The sequence below is a fragment of the Musa acuminata genome, chromosome BXJ1-3 (genome assembly GCF_036884655.1).
Source record: "Musa acuminata AAA Group cultivar baxijiao chromosome BXJ1-3, Cavendish_Baxijiao_AAA, whole genome shotgun sequence".
In the NCBI taxonomy this organism is placed as follows: Eukaryota; Viridiplantae; Streptophyta; class Magnoliopsida; order Zingiberales; family Musaceae; genus Musa; species Musa acuminata.
Window position 1 is genome coordinate 5,652,211 of NC_088329.1, and position 17,036 is coordinate 5,669,246.

Below are 17,036 nucleotides of genomic sequence, written 5' to 3' on the forward strand. Positions count from 1 at the left end.
GATAAATAAGTTTAATAATAATTATGAGAACTTATAGATAAAGCTATAAATATGATGTTCAATGTAATGCTTGTGTATATCTATATCTTTCGATTATGTTCATGTTTTACATAACATATAGAGGACTTATAATAGATTTTACAGTCATATGTTGGTTGGTTTTTGTGATTATTTCAGTCTTATAAATATAAGTTATGTATGGCCATTGCATAAAGATAAAATTACCCAAGAATAAGTCATCCAAATAGTCATTTTGAGAGTTTTCTAGCTCCGTAGAGTGACGTGGAGTGTTAGCCAGTATAACATATATGAGCTGCTTAGGTGATACATGACTGGATTAGCCTTTTGAGTAATATCTAAAGATGATTTGTTATCAAGTTCCACAATAGTATTATGTGAGCACTTATGAGGATCTTTAGTCGCCCAGGACCACCTCAGACTCTTTGTCACATGATTATTCAATGCTTGCAAAATTTATATTTATAATTTATACTGTTTATCAGGTGTTTGCTAAAATAGCTACTTGTAGGATTTTGAGTTAAACACTTTCTCTAACCCATCTTCTTCTTTTAAGTCTTTAAGAGAACCATAAGAGGTTTCAGGGAGGTTAACCCTTTACGAATGAGAATGCAAGGGTGTTGCATTTCTTTGGCAAAACTAACCAAGTCTATAATAAATAAAATCAGAGTATGATAAGTATACTTAGAAATATGTGACATGCAAATATGAGACACCTAGTGGGGTTGCATTGAGGGTAGTTAACATGCACAATCGTTTAAGATATATAGGTGTAGAGATGTAGGGAAACGAGTCACTTAGAGGAGCGAGTATCCAAGATTGACATTAAGAAAAATGATAAATCCTTCACACGAGAGACACTACAATGACAAGCGAACTAGGAAGAACACATAGTGCACAAAGGATGGGATGGTCATAAGATCGATGTCGACAAGATTCTTATCAAGATAGCCGAAAATGAGATACTTCGGATCGATATAGGAGTGCTCAACCAAAGAATGAAGTAGGCAATACATTATGCTATATCTTTTATACTCAAAGGAGTAGACGACAAAAATGATGGAGAAGATGGTACGATTCCATAGCTAACCAAAACTATCAAAGACTTGCTCCAAGTCTGGATGAAATTTTACTCTTTTAGGGTAAAACTTCTTGCATTCCAAAAGTTCAATGGAAACGAGGAGGCGAATTACAGTAACCAACTCAACGCAATGAGTGCAAACACTTTAGGTACTTCAGAAGTATGAGCAAAGAAAATACAAATGCTAGTAATCAACTCGAAGCATGAAGTATAACTCTCAAGGAGGCAAGCGAAGTCAAATAATCTTTATCTTATCAACTCTTAAAATATTGGATAAAACTGAGTGCTCATTTCTCTTATTTCTATAGCAGAAGAGCTCTACACATGTTTAAAGATCATTCGAAGAAACTTAGTAGAAGATAAAAGATATTAAATCATAACTAATGATGATCAGTTCTATCGAGAGTAAACTATCTATTTTATTTTTTAATAGAATGTCAATCGAAAGTGAAAATGATGTAAATATACTCAAAGGCAATAACTAAGTAGAAGAGGAATCAATAAACAAATCTTACGAAAGAAAGACCTCAAAAGTTTTAATGTCCACAAAGGGATGTTCGTTAAAGCTCCAACAAGCATCCCCGTAATTCAAATGGCATGAGATATTTGAGAGACTAATGCATAATAATGAATATCTTTTTCTTCATCTAAGGGATTCGTAAAAACCAACAAAGATCATCACAACTCGATTGGCCCCACACTTGAGTTATAATCATTGACGAGTTGAAGCAACGTTAGTGGATCAAAATTCGACTACTCAACAATGGTAGTAAAGAGCAGCTCAAAGTTAAGAGACATTGCAATTAAAGTAAAAGTGCAAAGGCTTCGATGTGGATGCTGAAATAATAAGTGGGAGAAAAATATCACAGACCAGGCTACAAATAAGATGTTTAATGTAATGCTTGTGTATATATGTGTCATTCGGTTTTGTTATTTTTTTTTCACAATATATAGAGTACTTGCATTAAGCTTGATAGCTCCATTTTGGTTCATTTTTATGGTCGTTTCAGTCTTATAAATGTAGATTGTATACAGTCGTCATGCAAAGGCAAAATTATCCAAAAATATGATATTCAAGTAATCATCGTTAGAGTTTTTTAGCCCCGTAGAGTGGTATAGAGTATAAGCCAACACAGCACTTAGGAGCTACTTAGGTGGCATATGGTTGGATAGGCCTTTGGGGTAATATCTAAGGCTAGTTTGCTATATTGTTTCGTAGTAGTATTATGTTCGCTTGTGGGGACATTTGATTGTGATGGACTATCTTGAACCTTTTGTCGTACAACCATTCAAAGTTTGTAAAGCCTATGTTTATAATTTACATTACATATTAAGTATTTACTAAGATGGCTGCTTATGGGATCCTGAGTTAAGTACTTCCTCTAACCCGTGCGAGTCCTTAAAAGATCATAATTTCAAATAGGCTCATTTTTTACGAATAAACACGCAATGGTGCTACACGACTTAGACATAAACAACTAAATCTATGACAATACAGTAGCATAATCAACTAAATCTATGACAATACAGTAGCATAATCAACAAAAGAGGATAGGACATCGATCGAGTTATATAAATATCAACATAATATAAAATGCTGAAGGAAGCTTTTACTTATACCACAAATATTTCTTTTGGTTAAACCCATTAAAAAAAATTCATTGGACCACAATAATCAAGTTTGGTTATTATTTTAGTCAAAAATTTTACTTTTTTCACTTTTTATTTCGTGACCGACTCGAGCAGTTCATATTAAAAATCTCATCTAATCTCGATATTTGTATAGATTATCAATCAATCATCCAAAACTTCTCGGTTCGAAAATCTCGTCTAATCTCGATATTTGTATAGATCGTCGTTCGATCATTCAAAACTTTTCGGCTCCACCCAAGTTTCTTAAGTATAGGAGCAAAATCGGACTTTGATAAATATCACGCACTTCTCTCACTTCAGTATCCCATCTAACAATTGGAACAGAGGCAATAATTATAAGTGAAAAGAAATGGAAAAGTAAGTGATCGAACAGACACAGCGAATACACCATAAAGCAGAAAAGAGTATGATCTTTTATTCGTTCACAGTCTATTATTGTTTGGCAGACGACTAAAACACACTCGAACTGATTTCGGGCACAGACACCTTCGCATATGCTGAAAGAAACAACAAAGCCTGATCACACTCCATATACGTAAGAGAGCACGCATGGAGCTCTACGGGTAGGCTGATGGGTTGGCCACCAGGTAGGCTTCTGCGGCCTTCATGATCCCCGTCAAAGTCTCCTTGGACTTCACTATCTCCCCCTCGTTGTCCTCAACCCCGGGCAAGAACTTGTAGGTGGACACCACCTTCAACACACTCCCGCCGCCGGCCTTCGGCTCGAACTTGAAATGGGTCGACGCCGTCTCCAGCTTGCTCCCGATGTGGCCTCCTTCCACGAGCGTCTGCTTGCACTCCAACTTGTCCACGTCCACAAAGTCCAATCTTTCCTTCACGTACCCAAATGGTATTGCTGCAGAGAGAATAGCGTCGTTGACACATGCCGTCTGCGACGCAGACCAATATATATCGTGCTTGTAGCAGTACTTACCCGGTGAGAAGTTGAGCTGCCTTACGGATCCGGCACCGCCTTCACCTTCGAGGACGACGCCGCTGACGACGAACTCCGGCACGGCCTTGGGAGCCAAGGAGTGCCAGTCGAGGACGGCGGCCTTGAAGATGCGAGATGCCTGGACGGAGAACTCGATCTCGAGCGTCCAAGAACCGGAAGCCATGGGGTTTGGAGGATGGAAAAGGCTGAGCTAGCTAATGAAGCCTATTGGGGTGAGGAGCGGTGTGGAAGACGATGATCTCTATGTCAGTACTTATAGGGTGATCGACACGGTAGGTGGGTGATGGGAGTTTTGCGTGTCAAAGTAGTACAGCGTTGTTGCGGTGCTATGTTTTGACCGAAGTAATTACGTTACTATTTCTAGAGGAAAGGGGAGTGAATATAAATACATTATTAATATTCTTATCTCTGGGTGTTCTTAAATATGATACGAGCCACCATAGTAGAAATTGTAGATGGTGATGACTAAATGCAACCGAAAGAGAATGGGGATGACTAAGTGCAACCGAAAGAGAAGGTACCGATCAGCCTCCCGTCATCGACCGTCCATGTTTTTTTTTCACTGATCCCTAAAAACTTAAAAAGGGATGAATTATTTTTTTCACTAATCCATTCCCATTACTAACTTTACCATTGAAGGGGTCGAATCGAGAATTTCCTCAACACGACCACTTGTGTAGGGATCCTAGCGAAGCCAATGCTCACCTCGATTCATCTCAAGAACCCCAAGAAAGCTCAAACCATCACGGTTTACTGAAGAGTCCGTTTCGAACAAACAAGTAACATCTCGGGAATGCATTAGCCAGACTTTCCCCCACTCCAACCACCTCTTAAGACTATCACGTGCGCCTTTAGGATCAGCTTGCGTCTTCGAAATAGAATCAAATCGTACCAACTCTGGCATTAAGGCAATAACAAAACTTATCGGTAAATTCATTCTTTATTGGTTCTTGAGTGTGACATGACCTAACAAATTAGAGAAGATATCATAAATATGTGGGAGAGCGATATTTGTTTTATACTACAGCTTGACTTCTACTTCCATTGGCATGTGTTCGTTAAATTCTTGATTGATAGTTAATTTGATTGCATGCAAATTTGGTGAAAAAGTTAGCATGGGTTTTATATCTGAAAAATTATTTTGTTCGGGAAAAAGGAAATATTTAAACATCAAGGAATGTATGGTATATAAATACCGTATGTATTTTAAAAAAATTTAGTATGGATGAGAGAGGATGTTAGGGTTTTATTCTAAGAGAATTGTGCGTTCTCCTAAAAAAAACCATCTTTTTTATATATTTCAAATAGTATTTCTTATTTCTAGAATTCTCTAATATTTTCTTTTTTCTAATAACTGAAATATCCTTGATTTGATAGTCATCCACCTATATTTGTTTTTTTCCCTTTCCAATGGATATAATACTTATTACATTATAATATTTTTTATATTGTTGAAAACACTATAACACAGTATTAAAAACATTGTAACTATATCAGCTCATCTTATAGATAGTCTTTAGAAAAAATAGAGGAAAAATAGATAGTCCATAGAAAAATAGAGGACAAATAGGGTATTAGATAAAAAAAGGAGCATCGTCAAAGGATTTAAAAATAAAATACATATTGGAAAATAGAAAAAACAAGCTTTTTTCAAAAATTTACCGAAAAATAATTCTTTATGATCGCTAGGAAGCATGTAAAATAATTCTTTTAAGTTTGGATTATCTTACGAAATGATTTATTTTACTGTGGGTATTCTCATGTTATGAACTATTTCTTCTGCAAAATAATATCTAATCCTAAGGTCCAAAATTGATTAAAGGTTAATTAACCATGTCAGTTATTTTTTTTTATAAGTGTTATAATTAAAAGTTATGATAAAAGTAATTTTATAGGAAAAGATAGTAAAGGATTTTGTCATCTAGTAAACCTTATCACTATGATTGATGACAACTGAGAGAGGTAATTACATATTACTTCTTTTAGTTAGATCATTTTGATCATTAGACTTACAAAATTTATATTAAAATATATATAGTTATAAAAATAAAATATTTAATCTCATTTAATCTAATGTCATTAATTTTATCGATAGAAGATACAACATGTGACGGTGTGATAGCATGTACATGACATAAAAATGATTGGCAAAAAAGATAATTTTAATGTTCTAGGTGAGATATCTATGTCAAAGTCATTATGCAACTATAACAGTGGGAGGTAAGGTAAAGGTCTTGTGTCATATCAACAAATGTACGATGGTGCTGTGCCGACACAAATGCCTCACCTTCTGCTAATGCCCGTAGACACAGATGTAGAGTGATGCAGATGGAGAGTGGCATTGGATGAGGAAGAGGAGGGAGAGCGATGTTGGGAGGTGAGGCAAAGGGAGGCAACATCCGTGGCACCCCCTCACGTCAGGATCCAAAGGGGCAAGGTCTGCGTGCTCTACATCGATAATGGTGGTGGCGGTGTGATGTGAGGGAAACTCTTGGGAATGACCCTCGTGCACCTTAAGTAGGCCCTTAGGTCTAAGTTCGATAACCTCGATGCCACGATCTCCAACTACTTCAATGTTATTGTTAGCATCGACGTCGAGGGCATCTTTGTTGTCATGCTTTTTACTACTCACAATGGTGCCGGCCCACTCTTCCACGCTAACGACACTTGGGTTCCATGCAATGGCATCCTCATCGATCACGACAAAGCACCTCTTTTGAAAGGCGTCTACTTCTTCTTTATCCTCCCCCACATCGTCTCATGGGTTCTTGTACGGAGTGTTCCAAGGTGGGTCACGAGGAGGCTTTTAGGGATTGACTGGCGCTAGCTACATAATATAGTGAAGACAATATTGATCTCGTGCTACAACCTACAAAGCCTTGCCCCACTTGTCTTCTTAAATGCCAATGCCTTAGAGAGTGAGAACTTCGACTTTCAATCGTAGGAGGTATATAGGGCCATGTGGGTGAAACCAATGCGGTTAGGCCGGTTTGAATCGACGAAATACGATCAATGGATTGCTTTATGACTTGTGTCAACGTGGACGACGAGTTGACGATGAGCAACCCGTGACGGCCATCACCCACATCCTTGACAACAAGCTTAACTATGTCATATCTTCCATCCTCTCCCTTTCTCGACGTAATTGTAAAGCGGTGAATTGCTGAGCGACACTAACGCAAATGCCTTAACCGAGAATGTTAAAATTATCTTTTTGTTTATTATTTTTGTATTATTCCTGGATGTTGCATGTGCTCTATCTTTCGTTGATAAAACTGATGACATTATGATAAATAAATTTAAATATTTTACTTTCATAAATATAGAAATTTTTTTCAATATAAAATTTTGAAGTCTAAGAATCGATATGTCAAAGTAGTCTTATTACAAGTTATTCATCGCTACATTACAAGCAATATAATGAGCTTTATTATAGCTATCAAGATCAAGTCGGTTATTGACCGCATAAACCAAATCACATGTCAAGCCCGGCTCGAAAGAACCAACCGAGACGAAGAAGTCCGGTCCGAATATGTACCTTCGACCGAATAATTGATATACCCTTAACCCGAACCGACATCCTTTGTTAGTTAGTCATGAATATATATACTGGGAAGGGATCACATCTTCCTTGGTTTCCTTCTTTCCGCCATTCTTGTATGGCCAAAGAATACAAGAACTAGACGATGAGAAAGGCAAAACCGAGTTCTCAATCGGTAAACCATGTTTGTTGTCGTCATGGAATTTTCACATATTGGAAATAGACTCCAAACCCCATTTATGTGTTAGATATTACATTTCTTCACCCTCTTCAAGTTGGCTTTTGTTAGTCATCTTCTCGTGGCATAAGATGGATGATCTCCTCACCTCTTCGAGTCTTTTTGAGTTTTGTTAGTGATCTTACCGCATCCAATTTGAGAGTTCGTTTGCAATACTATAAAAATTATTTCAATAAAACTATCTCAATTAACATGATAGATAGTATAAAAATATTGTTACTTTCAACTTAATTAGTTGATATTTGATAGTATAGTTGATTTTTATTATATTGTAAGGCATAACAATCTTTTATATTTTAATTTCGTTCGTATTCACTTTGGCATTTGGTGCTTAAGGCTTTCCAATTATTTCGTACTATTTACATTTTATCATATTAAGCATGTTTATAGTACATTGCTATAATTAATTATTTGACAATAATTTTAATTAAAACATGCAATTCTATCGATTGATTCATTGGTTCAACCAACGATCCGATGACAATAAACATAACATGCCAATGATCAGTTCGGGTCAACTTCTCAAAGATTATTTAATGGGGTCATCTCATAGGCCCAACATATTATCGCAGGCCATGCTATCTCAGACATTTCTTGTACCCAAGAAAGGATCCATGTGAAACGATGTTAAACCCACTTTCTCACCCCAAAAGAGTTATTTAGATTCTTCGATCACCACAACGAAGAGCGAAGAATCAAATAAAACTATTGTGTCTGTCAAGATGACATTGTTAAAACGACCCATGCGAATAAGAATAAATCTCTTCAGATCTGCTCCCCACATCAAACGATTCCCCGATTCCACAGCCACCGATTCCTATGCCAGTTGCAGATCTGGACCACCCCATGGTGTGGAACCTCTAAAGCAGCTACGCACAAGAAGCGTGCGTGCAATTGGCGGTCATCATCTACCTACTACAGTCCTCTTTGACGATAAGGACACACAAAAATATCGACCATGGCGACTGACTCGACTCCGTAGAACAAATTCCCTCCTTTATTGCGTCTTTTTCTTCCAATCAAGTACCGGGTCAGAGATCAGAAACTTCACCTGCGTATCGGGCCGCTGCGGCTCCTCCTAGACGAATCGGACGGCACCCGACGGCCGTTCGCGTGGCCCCCGGTGCCGCTGCTCCCCGAATCGCCGTCCACGATCTCCGCCAGCATACGCTGCAGGTCCTCCAACGTGTCCGGCTTCTGCCAGTTATCGTATTTTATTATTATTATTTTCCAATTAAAATATGAAAGAAATTGAAAATTCAGGGGAATTCTCGTCATTTGAATCAACTCTTCGCCCGCAACGCGGGTTGGAACCAACGGTTGATTCAGTGCCACGTACAGAAAACTCTTTAAGATCCACGCAGATTAACTGAGGGGAACGAGATTACCTCCGATTTCACCCCGTCCATCATCGCCAGCATCTCTTGCATGAAATCAGAAAAATCCTGGCCGTCCAAAAAAACCAACATTATTTTTCAAAACTCGTGATAATTTCTTTTTAGTAAAACGGAAAAAGAAAGAGAACCTGGTCGCCGTCGTCGTCGAGGGGGTCGTAGAAGCCGGCGTCGTACATGGCGCGCTTGCCCTTATCCGAGAGCACTGCGGGAACATCAGACCGCAGCCTCCGTTAATGACTGCGTAATTAGCTTGTCGGGAGAACAAACAAGAACCGTCACTTACCGGAGTAGGCTTCCTGGATCCGCTGGAACCGCCGCTTCGCCTCCCCCGACGCCGCCGCCGGCTCCTTGGCCCACCGATCCGGGTGCCACTTCTGCCCAACCCCTCGGAAACCCCAGTGATCAGAAGAAACCCCAACGACAAAAGGAAGAAGACACGAGGGAAGAGATGATGGGGGCGACGTACCAGGGCAAGGCAGCGATAGGCGGAGCGGATGTCCGAGGCGGAGGCGTTGCGGCGGATCCCGAGGAGGGAGTAGTAGCAGGAGCCGTCGGATCCGGGCCCGGAAGCGTCCATGGACGGAGATCGATCACCACTATAGCATTAATGTGCCTTACAGGAGGGAGATCGGGGGCGGGGTGCGAGAAAATATCTGAGGCGGGGTTTGGATTTCTTTAAAGGGCAATGTGAGGCTAAGGTTCCGGGGGCAGCATAAAGAGGAAGGGGGTGAAGGTTCGAGAGTTTCGAGGCCGGGAGATATTTTCCTGGTAGTCACACGAAACGCCCCGATACTTGACGTTTATTATCTAAACTGCCACGCAGTGTTCATATGGTTTGGTCTACCACATGTCCAAGTGTTGGATATGCACATCTAACGCAAGGCAGATTTGACATCGACCACATCTAACGCGTGTTCATCTGCCGCTGTGTTGACGATTCGATTCAATTTTAAATTGATTTAAAAATAAAATAAAATAAAAATAAATTTTATAATATTTAATTGTTATTTGATATGCTGATCTTTGTCCATAGATTTTATTTTTGTTATGGAAGTAGTAATTATAGAAAAGTATAAATACTGTAAATAAGGATTACAAGGCTAATAGATTGATTGGTGAAGAAGGTTAGAAGTAAGATGAGGAGGAGAAACACAACGTGTGAGGGGACAGATGAATGAATGAACGAAAGAGAGAAGGATATGGTAATCTATGGAGCCCAGTTGTTAGTATGAGGTATGTTACACAATGAATCTACCCCTAATTTGGAAGACGAACGAAGACAGCAAGTTGAACTAGCAATGCTTGATTGATAATGAGGTGACAACATAACCCCACATGAAAGAAACATTAATAGTGCTAAGCAATTGCACGAGACAAAAATAGCTGCAAGACCGGCACTCAGTGGACTATTAAATATGTGTAATCAAAGCTATGAACAACAATATATAAATAAGTGAAAGGAATAGGTTTATTTAGAGAGGTCGAGAGAAGGTTTACGTGAGAGGATATATAAGAATTTCTAGCTTGAATTTGAGAGATTTATCTTATATATATATTTTTTATATGCATTACATGCGAATTACTTGCTATAAGAAGGACCCATTAGTAGTCCAATTTAAGTGGAAGGAGCAGTCAGTTTGAGATCACAAATAATTATCTTTGATCGAAATTTATCGATTCGGACAAAGGATTAGAATAGGATCAAGGGTTAATATTGGTACATTTTTTGAATAATCTTTCTCGAAACCAATACTATTTCATTTATCAAGTTAGATTCCAATCAACTTCCACTTCAATTGGAGACCTCATGTTCCTCAAGTGGAAGAAGAGCATCTCAATTGCAGCTTTTATCTTCTTTCTTTTCCTCCATACTCATAGTTGATTAGCTAACTACAGAATAAATTTTGAATGTGTAGGAGGGAGAGACAATTTTTTTGGATTACAAAAATGCAATATATACATGCTTGAAAGATGAACCAAACTTTACTTGTATCAAAGACAAATATGCTATTTACAAACTTGAAAAGGATAGATATGTGAAAGCCCTTTTCTTATACATTCATGAGGTAAATGATTCATTAATGGTTATTCAAATCCAAGTTGGATACATGAAGGAACCGTTGATGCCTATCCAATGACCATCCAAGTTGGCCAACTCTTTTGAGAAGATAGCTTATCCAACCGGACTCTCTTGCATAATATATAAGTGAAACTGGTACCAACATTGACAGCAAGGGATGAAACAGAGATTAAGCAGTAGAGAACTGTTTCCTATTTTGCTCAACGTTTTTTTTTTTTTACGTTCAAAGTTTAAATATCACCTTATTTTATCCTTTTTAAAGTTTAGAATTAGTATATTTTTGTTAAATCTTGAATTTTGATGATGAAATTAATTGATGAATTAATGGTCTAATCCATGTGTTAAGACAAGTGATGCTGGACTAACTACTGAGAAAGAAGAATTGAAGTTGGGTTGAAGTCAATAATCGAGCATCGGGTCAGATGAATTGACGATATACCAAAGGATTGGACGATGCAATAAAAGTTCACCGGAAGTTCACCGAGAGTTCGATTGAACAATTGACATGCCAAACAACTTAGATTACGTGTATCGTAATTATCTTAACTATCGTAGTTAGGATTTTAATTTGAGTTAGTTTTAGAAAAAATCTTACTAATTCAATTAGGGGCCAATTGAGCCTTTAATAGGGTTGAATTGGACCGGTTGGATGTCTCATTCAGCTATTTGGAGCCACGTCAAGCGATGGTACCACCTGAGGCTTAGCCTCCCAAGTTGTCTGGGTGGTGGTACCATCAAGACTGGGCAGTGGTATCGTCGACGGTTAATGCTATCAGGCGGTGGTACCGCCATAGGCTTTGTTAGGCAGTCATATCACCCAAATTGGGCGGTGGTATCGCCCAGTATTAATTTGCAAGCAATGATACCATCATCGCTAGTACTTCGAAAATCCGGGATGTGCTCCATTTTTGAAACTATTGGGGCCTATAAATACCCCACTTTTTTCTGCATAAAAGAGCACGAAAAGTGTGAACAGAAGTTTGAGATTTTGATTATAAAAGTATTGAAAAAGTGTTAAGTATCCACCTCCATCTTCTTTTGCTTTGTGATCAATCTAAGAGTGGTATGAGGTTTGTAAAAGGTTCTCTCCTAAACTTGTAAAATGGAGAAAGAGTTGTAAAAGGGTGGTTGGTCTTCACTCATTGAAGAAAGATCGTTAGTAGACGTTGGTCGCCTTAATAGAGGAGGAATCAAAAGTGGATGTAGGCCACGACAATCGAACTACTATAAATCTGATGTGCTTTCTTTCTATGTCATTTATTTCATACTTTTCATTCTCATCACTCACTGATTTACTTGCTCACTGCCCTCAATCACTTACGAATGTTTAAACATTTTTTTTGGATATAAACTTTATCGAACGAATCTTTAAATCATCATTTTTATTGAAAGCACTAATTCATTCCCCTCTTAGTGCTGACTTGATTCGAATATATTTATCTTTGTAAATTTTAATATTACTATGATAAGTTTCGATTGTCAATGTGTTGAGAATTTGGAGCCAACCTAGCTTAACTCGTCATAAGCGTCAACGTTAGGAAGTAACTAAGTTCTTTGTAAAATTACGCTAAGGTGTATTTGATAAATAACTTACCGTAAAATTAACAAGAGGGTTCGAAAGGTTGAAAATAATCGTATCTGAAAAGAGCTCCCAAGTGACATATCTAAACAATTTTATAATAATATTTTTTTATAATGAATTAAAATAAGTTATTTGAATATAAAGAACTCCCAAGTGACATATCTAAGAACTTTCATGATGATAGTTTTTGATGATAAATTAAAATTATCTTGAGTGTGAAGAACAATTGATTGAACCATCAAATATTATAATTAACATAGTTGTATGCCATACTAATCTGATGACAATAAATAAGAGTTTGTATGATAAGGTGTGAGGTCACTTAATTATTTATACTTAAACCAAACAAAAATAGTAAACTAAGAACTCAAAACGCAAATCCAAACTAAAATTTTTATATTTTAAATCCATCCCGAACAGACATAAAGAGTAAATAAACCTTGTTAAGTGAAAACTTTGACTCATTGACAACCCTACCTCACATACGGACACTCATATCATCTGAATCTGACGTACAATTTTATTCATAAAAAATTCGACTATAAAAAATTGAAATCCGGTTGGCATGAATCGCATGCACGCCTTCAAGACTTGACGACGAGCTCACTAATAATAAAGAGCTCGACGACAGAGCTCAGTATTCGGTGTGCGGTGTGCGGTATTCTCCACAGAGAAGAAAAGCCAACTCATAAAAAGATTCCACCGTCTCACCTGTCGCCTTCCTAACGCATTTCCCGTCCACTCACCGTAAGGTAATCATCAACGCCGGAAACTCCAATTCGTCAATATCAAATCCGGTCCCCTATCCTTAAAGAATCAAGTAAATAGCCGTGATTTTAAGCAGTCCTCAGCTACCAGCGATAGCCACTGAGGCACCTATCTGTCATACCGCGTCTACCACCGCCTTCCCTACTCTCTTTTCCGTCGGACCCATCAACGAGGGCTGCTGTTGTCACGCCCCGCGAGGGTGAAAGGGTCGTACATATATAGGCACCCCTCACAGGCACCGTTGATTTGAATGCAAAGAACATCAAACCAAATCACGGTCGTACGTTGTCAAGAGGAGTTTCCAGAAAATTATGAATATTCTTTTATTTATATTACAATTTCTTGTTGGACAGTGAAATTAGAACACGAAATAGCTCAACACCATTAGTTACTACTAGGGCACGAGAAATGAAACCAACGCCGACGAAGAAGGGGAGGGCGCACCTATCGCCGGAGCGCGACGGCGCCATCGGCAGCCACGACCGGCCCCCGGACCACGAGCGACTTGTAGATCTCCACCAGCACCTTCTCGTCGTACTCCTTGAGCGCCGGCCGGGGGAGACCCGTCACCTCGACCCCGCCGTAGCCGTAGCCACCGTAGGCGACACAGTTGGCAAAGCCGAGCATCATCCGCACGTAGGCGTCGCGGATCCGGGCGAGGATCCTCCGGGGAGAGGCCGCGCGGAGGAAGCCGAGGCGCGGCGAGATCTTGATCCGCCAGAACCGGCGCCGCCGCCGACCTCCCCCGCCGAGCTCCGCCTTGCAAAGGCGCCGCCGGCCCTGCCCGCCGTCGGCGCGGTGGTACCCCCGCCGCTTCCAGTACCCCTTCAAGCCGCCCTTGTACGACTCCATCTGCCCGCGTCGCTTCTTCGTCCCTCCTCCTTCAGCGTGTATATTTAATGGATCGAGTCGACACGGGTTAGTGAGCATTTAAAGCAGCGGGATGGCATCACTCGCGGTGGTTCAGCAGCAGCGAGGTGACCATTTAATGGGGCCGCGGTGGCCTCACTGTTTAATCGAGACCGTTCACGCGGCGTAGTAGTTCCAACACATTAGGCTCGGCATCTTAATTGGTCTTCGAAAAGATGGTTTATGATTTATTTAATTACTATATAAATAAAAATATGATTTTTCTATAAAATATTTATATTTTAGATATTTTTCAACTGATATATTCTATTTTATTATTTTTAAATATAATTCCTAATTTGAAAAAACCTATTTTTTTCTTATAATTTTTCTTATTTATTATAATATTTTATCTCTTACAATATTTTTGATCTATTATAATATTTTGATCACTATGATCAAATATTAAAAAATATTTGAAACTACCATAAATGATCGAAATAAACTCTTAACCCCAATCAAAGACGTATGAGCCAAACTAGTAAAACCAAAGAGCTCAAAAGTTACTCTTAATTCTTCTTCCTAATCTATATAAATAGGAGGATATTGTTAATGTATTTAAGCTTTTTCACTTCCTTAATAAAAATTTTTTAATAAAACTTCTTCGATAATTATTCTTATCTTCTATTATTTTCATCATATTTCACTTTCTAATTTCACTTAACAGATGCCTAATTATATCTATTATTATTGTGATCGGAAGACATTTTGCTAAGTAAAAAAGTGTACCTTCCAACAATCTTCACCATTATAACTCTATATTCTATTAATGTGCTAAAAATTACAAACATTATTTATGCACTTGAAATTTTATTTCTTTTGCATATGGTAAATGACTAAGGAGGGATTCAAGGTCAAACCTTACGATGGTCTATCAGTCAAGATTAACTAATATAGTAAGCATCTTTAACAATATATTTAGGACCTCGAGGCTACACTTTATGAATTAGCTAATAAGATATAATTGTCACCTTTTGAAGTCATTATTTCACTTTTCATATGCAAATATGCAATACAAGAAATTTGTAATGGAACAGGGTTTCTTAATGAGGTTGACATGGTATGGTTGTGCATTGTCATCGATGTGACACAAGAATGGTGTCCATGTGGAGCTGACATGATGATCTGGTACACATTGTGATTGGTAGCCAAATGGTAATCCCAAACCATTCGTATCATACCATCACCACCATGTGGATATGGATGACACGTCATAAACAACTGTGTAATTAATACAAATAATAAATAGTAGAAAGTGTGCATATCGCACGCAAAAAAGGTTCCTATCCCTCTGCAATGCTGCCGTGGGAGACACCGATCTGAAACCAAGGCAGGAGATATCTCTTCGACTTCATGAAGCTAAGCAACAAGTACATCTAAGATGCCGAATCAAATCATAGCCAGCTTGCTTGTATGTGTTGATGTCTTAGCTTGCAAGGTTGTGATACAGTAGTAGTACTCCAAAAGGATCCACCAACACGAGGCAACAAAAGGTGGATCGCACTGTAAAGAGGACCCATCCGCGCGCCCCCTTCCCTCTCAAAAGCCCCACTGTTCGCTTTTCCCTCGCTTTTCCACCTAATAAAGGCCACCACAACTTATTGCGCGTTCTACGGCACGCGTCCCCACCCGATTCATCTATCCATCGCACGTGTGACCGCATGCCTCATCCGCTTCGAAGCCAAGGTAGACTCGAATCCCGTTTCACACGCGTGAACCCGCTCTTCACATGTGTGTCTCGCGTGCGAGAGGACATGTACTTGAAAATGAAAGCATTGGAGGGGCAGAATCGACAGAAGAAACCCCACCCATTCCCGGTCTTATTTCACACGCCTCAGGAACCATCCCCCGTCTCTCTCACTCGCGTCACTCTCCCTCTATCCCTCTCTCGGCGACCGCGAGGGGGAAAGGTTCGATGGCGATCCTCCCGTTTCCCCGAGCTTTGATCCCGCTGCTCCTGCTGCTCGCGGCCGCCGCCTCCCCGCCGCCGGTGATGGCGTCGAGGGCCGCCGTCCGGGACGGCACCTCCTGCACAATGTGCGCCTCCTGCGACAACCCTTGCCAGCCCGCTCCTCCTCCTCCGCCGCCGTCACCGTCCACCGCCGAGTGCCCTCCGCCGCCGTCGTCCACGCCCGGCACGTTCTACTACTACTCCCCTCCGCCGCCGTACGTCTACACCTCACCTGCCCCCCCTTCCGGCGGAGGCTATTACTACCCTCCGTCGACCAACGTCTACTATAAGGCGCCGCCGCCACCAAATCCCTTCCTACCCTACTTCCCCTTTTACTATTACAGCCCTCCCCTTCCCTCAAATTACTACTCCGGTGCCGTCCCCTTCCAAAATCCCTCATCCCCCTTCCTCTTCTCTTCCATTCTCCTCTTCGTCTTCCTCCTGTAGGAGTACTCTTCCACAAATACCCCCAAAATGCCCCTCGCGCTCAGATCAACACACGATCTCCATCTGCAGCAGTAATTCTCGATTTCCAGATATGTACTCTGTTGACACAATCTGTAATTTAGTCATATTATAGTTCAATTTTTACTGTAATAATTATAAGGGTATTTCTTTTTCTTTTGATCCACACACACATGGAAGCATCGATAAGAGTAGAGTGGACATGTGGGTGGGGGGTGGGATGGGCCGATGTGCATCACATGGGGAGGAGTTTGGTGGTTGGTGGCACGGTCTGCTTCGAGAATGATGAGGACGCGCAATAATTGCCGCTTGATTTCATACGCCTTTGATGGGAACAGAACTGGCGATGTTATCTTAATGTTCCTCGTCACGGTGGGTGGAGGGTAGCAGAATTCGTG

General features: G+C 39.9%; 4 protein-coding genes across 4 annotated transcripts; 1 reads left to right on the forward strand and 3 right to left on the reverse strand.

Annotated features, from left to right (window-relative positions):
- Positions 1–3,142: 3,142 nt before the first annotated feature.
- Positions 3,143–3,944, reverse strand: LOC135618749 (pathogenesis-related protein 1-like). The gene is made up of 2 exons (XM_065119936.1): positions 3,687–3,944; positions 3,143–3,608 (listed from the first exon to the last, which is right to left on the reverse strand). Exons 1-2 carry the CDS (start codon positions 3,868–3,870, stop codon positions 3,310–3,312), a joined length of 483 nt encoding a protein of 160 aa, XP_064976008.1. The 5' UTR covers positions 3,871–3,944; the 3' UTR covers positions 3,143–3,309.
- A 4,521-nt stretch (positions 3,945–8,465) lies between these two features.
- On the reverse strand, positions 8,466–9,579 carry LOC135618744 (chaperone protein dnaJ 6-like). The gene is made up of 5 exons (XM_065119928.1): positions 9,350–9,579; positions 9,167–9,257; positions 9,012–9,085; positions 8,875–8,931; positions 8,466–8,683 (listed from the first exon to the last, which is right to left on the reverse strand). Exons 1-5 carry the CDS (start codon positions 9,458–9,460, stop codon positions 8,534–8,536), a joined length of 483 nt encoding a protein of 160 aa, XP_064976000.1. The 5' UTR covers positions 9,461–9,579; the 3' UTR covers positions 8,466–8,533.
- A 4,032-nt stretch (positions 9,580–13,611) lies between these two features.
- On the reverse strand, positions 13,612–14,223 carry LOC135618742 (uncharacterized). The gene has a single exon (XM_065119918.1). It carries the CDS (start codon positions 14,163–14,165, stop codon positions 13,758–13,760), a length of 408 nt encoding a protein of 135 aa, XP_064975990.1. The 5' UTR covers positions 14,166–14,223; the 3' UTR covers positions 13,612–13,757.
- Positions 14,224–16,137: 1,914 nt separating this feature from the next.
- LOC135636011 (leucine-rich repeat extensin-like protein 6) lies at positions 16,138–16,620 on the forward strand. Its single transcript, XM_065147524.1, has one exon. It carries the CDS (start codon positions 16,138–16,140, stop codon positions 16,618–16,620), a length of 483 nt encoding a protein of 160 aa, XP_065003596.1.
- Positions 16,621–17,036: the final 416 nt, after the last annotated feature.

Bases quoted from the DNA above. Each gene is read 5' to 3' on its own strand.
- LOC135618742 (XM_065119918.1), bottom strand. From the start codon at position 14,165: ATGGAGTCGTACAAGGGCGGCTTGAAGGGGTACTGGAAGCGGCGGGGG.
- LOC135618744 (XM_065119928.1), bottom strand. From the start codon at position 9,460: ATGGACGCTTCCGGGCCCGGATCCGACGGCTCCTGCTACTACTCCCTC. The intron at 9,258-9,349 runs GTACGTCGCCCC...GGGGTTGGGCAG, and splicing joins CCTATCGCTGCCTTGCCCTG to AAGTGGCACCCGGATCGGTG. The intron at 8,684-8,874 runs GTAATCTCGTTC...GATAACTGGCAG, and splicing joins TGGACGGGGTGAAATCGGAG to AAGCCGGACACGTTGGAGGA.
- LOC135636011 (XM_065147524.1), top strand. From the start codon at position 16,138: ATGGCGATCCTCCCGTTTCCCCGAGCTTTGATCCCGCTGCTCCTGCTG.
- LOC135618749 (XM_065119936.1), bottom strand. From the start codon at position 3,870: ATGGCTTCCGGTTCTTGGACGCTCGAGATCGAGTTCTCCGTCCAGGCA. The intron at 3,609-3,686 runs GTAAGTACTGCT...TTCTCTCTGCAG, and splicing joins GCAGCTCAACTTCTCACCGG to CAATACCATTTGGGTACGTG.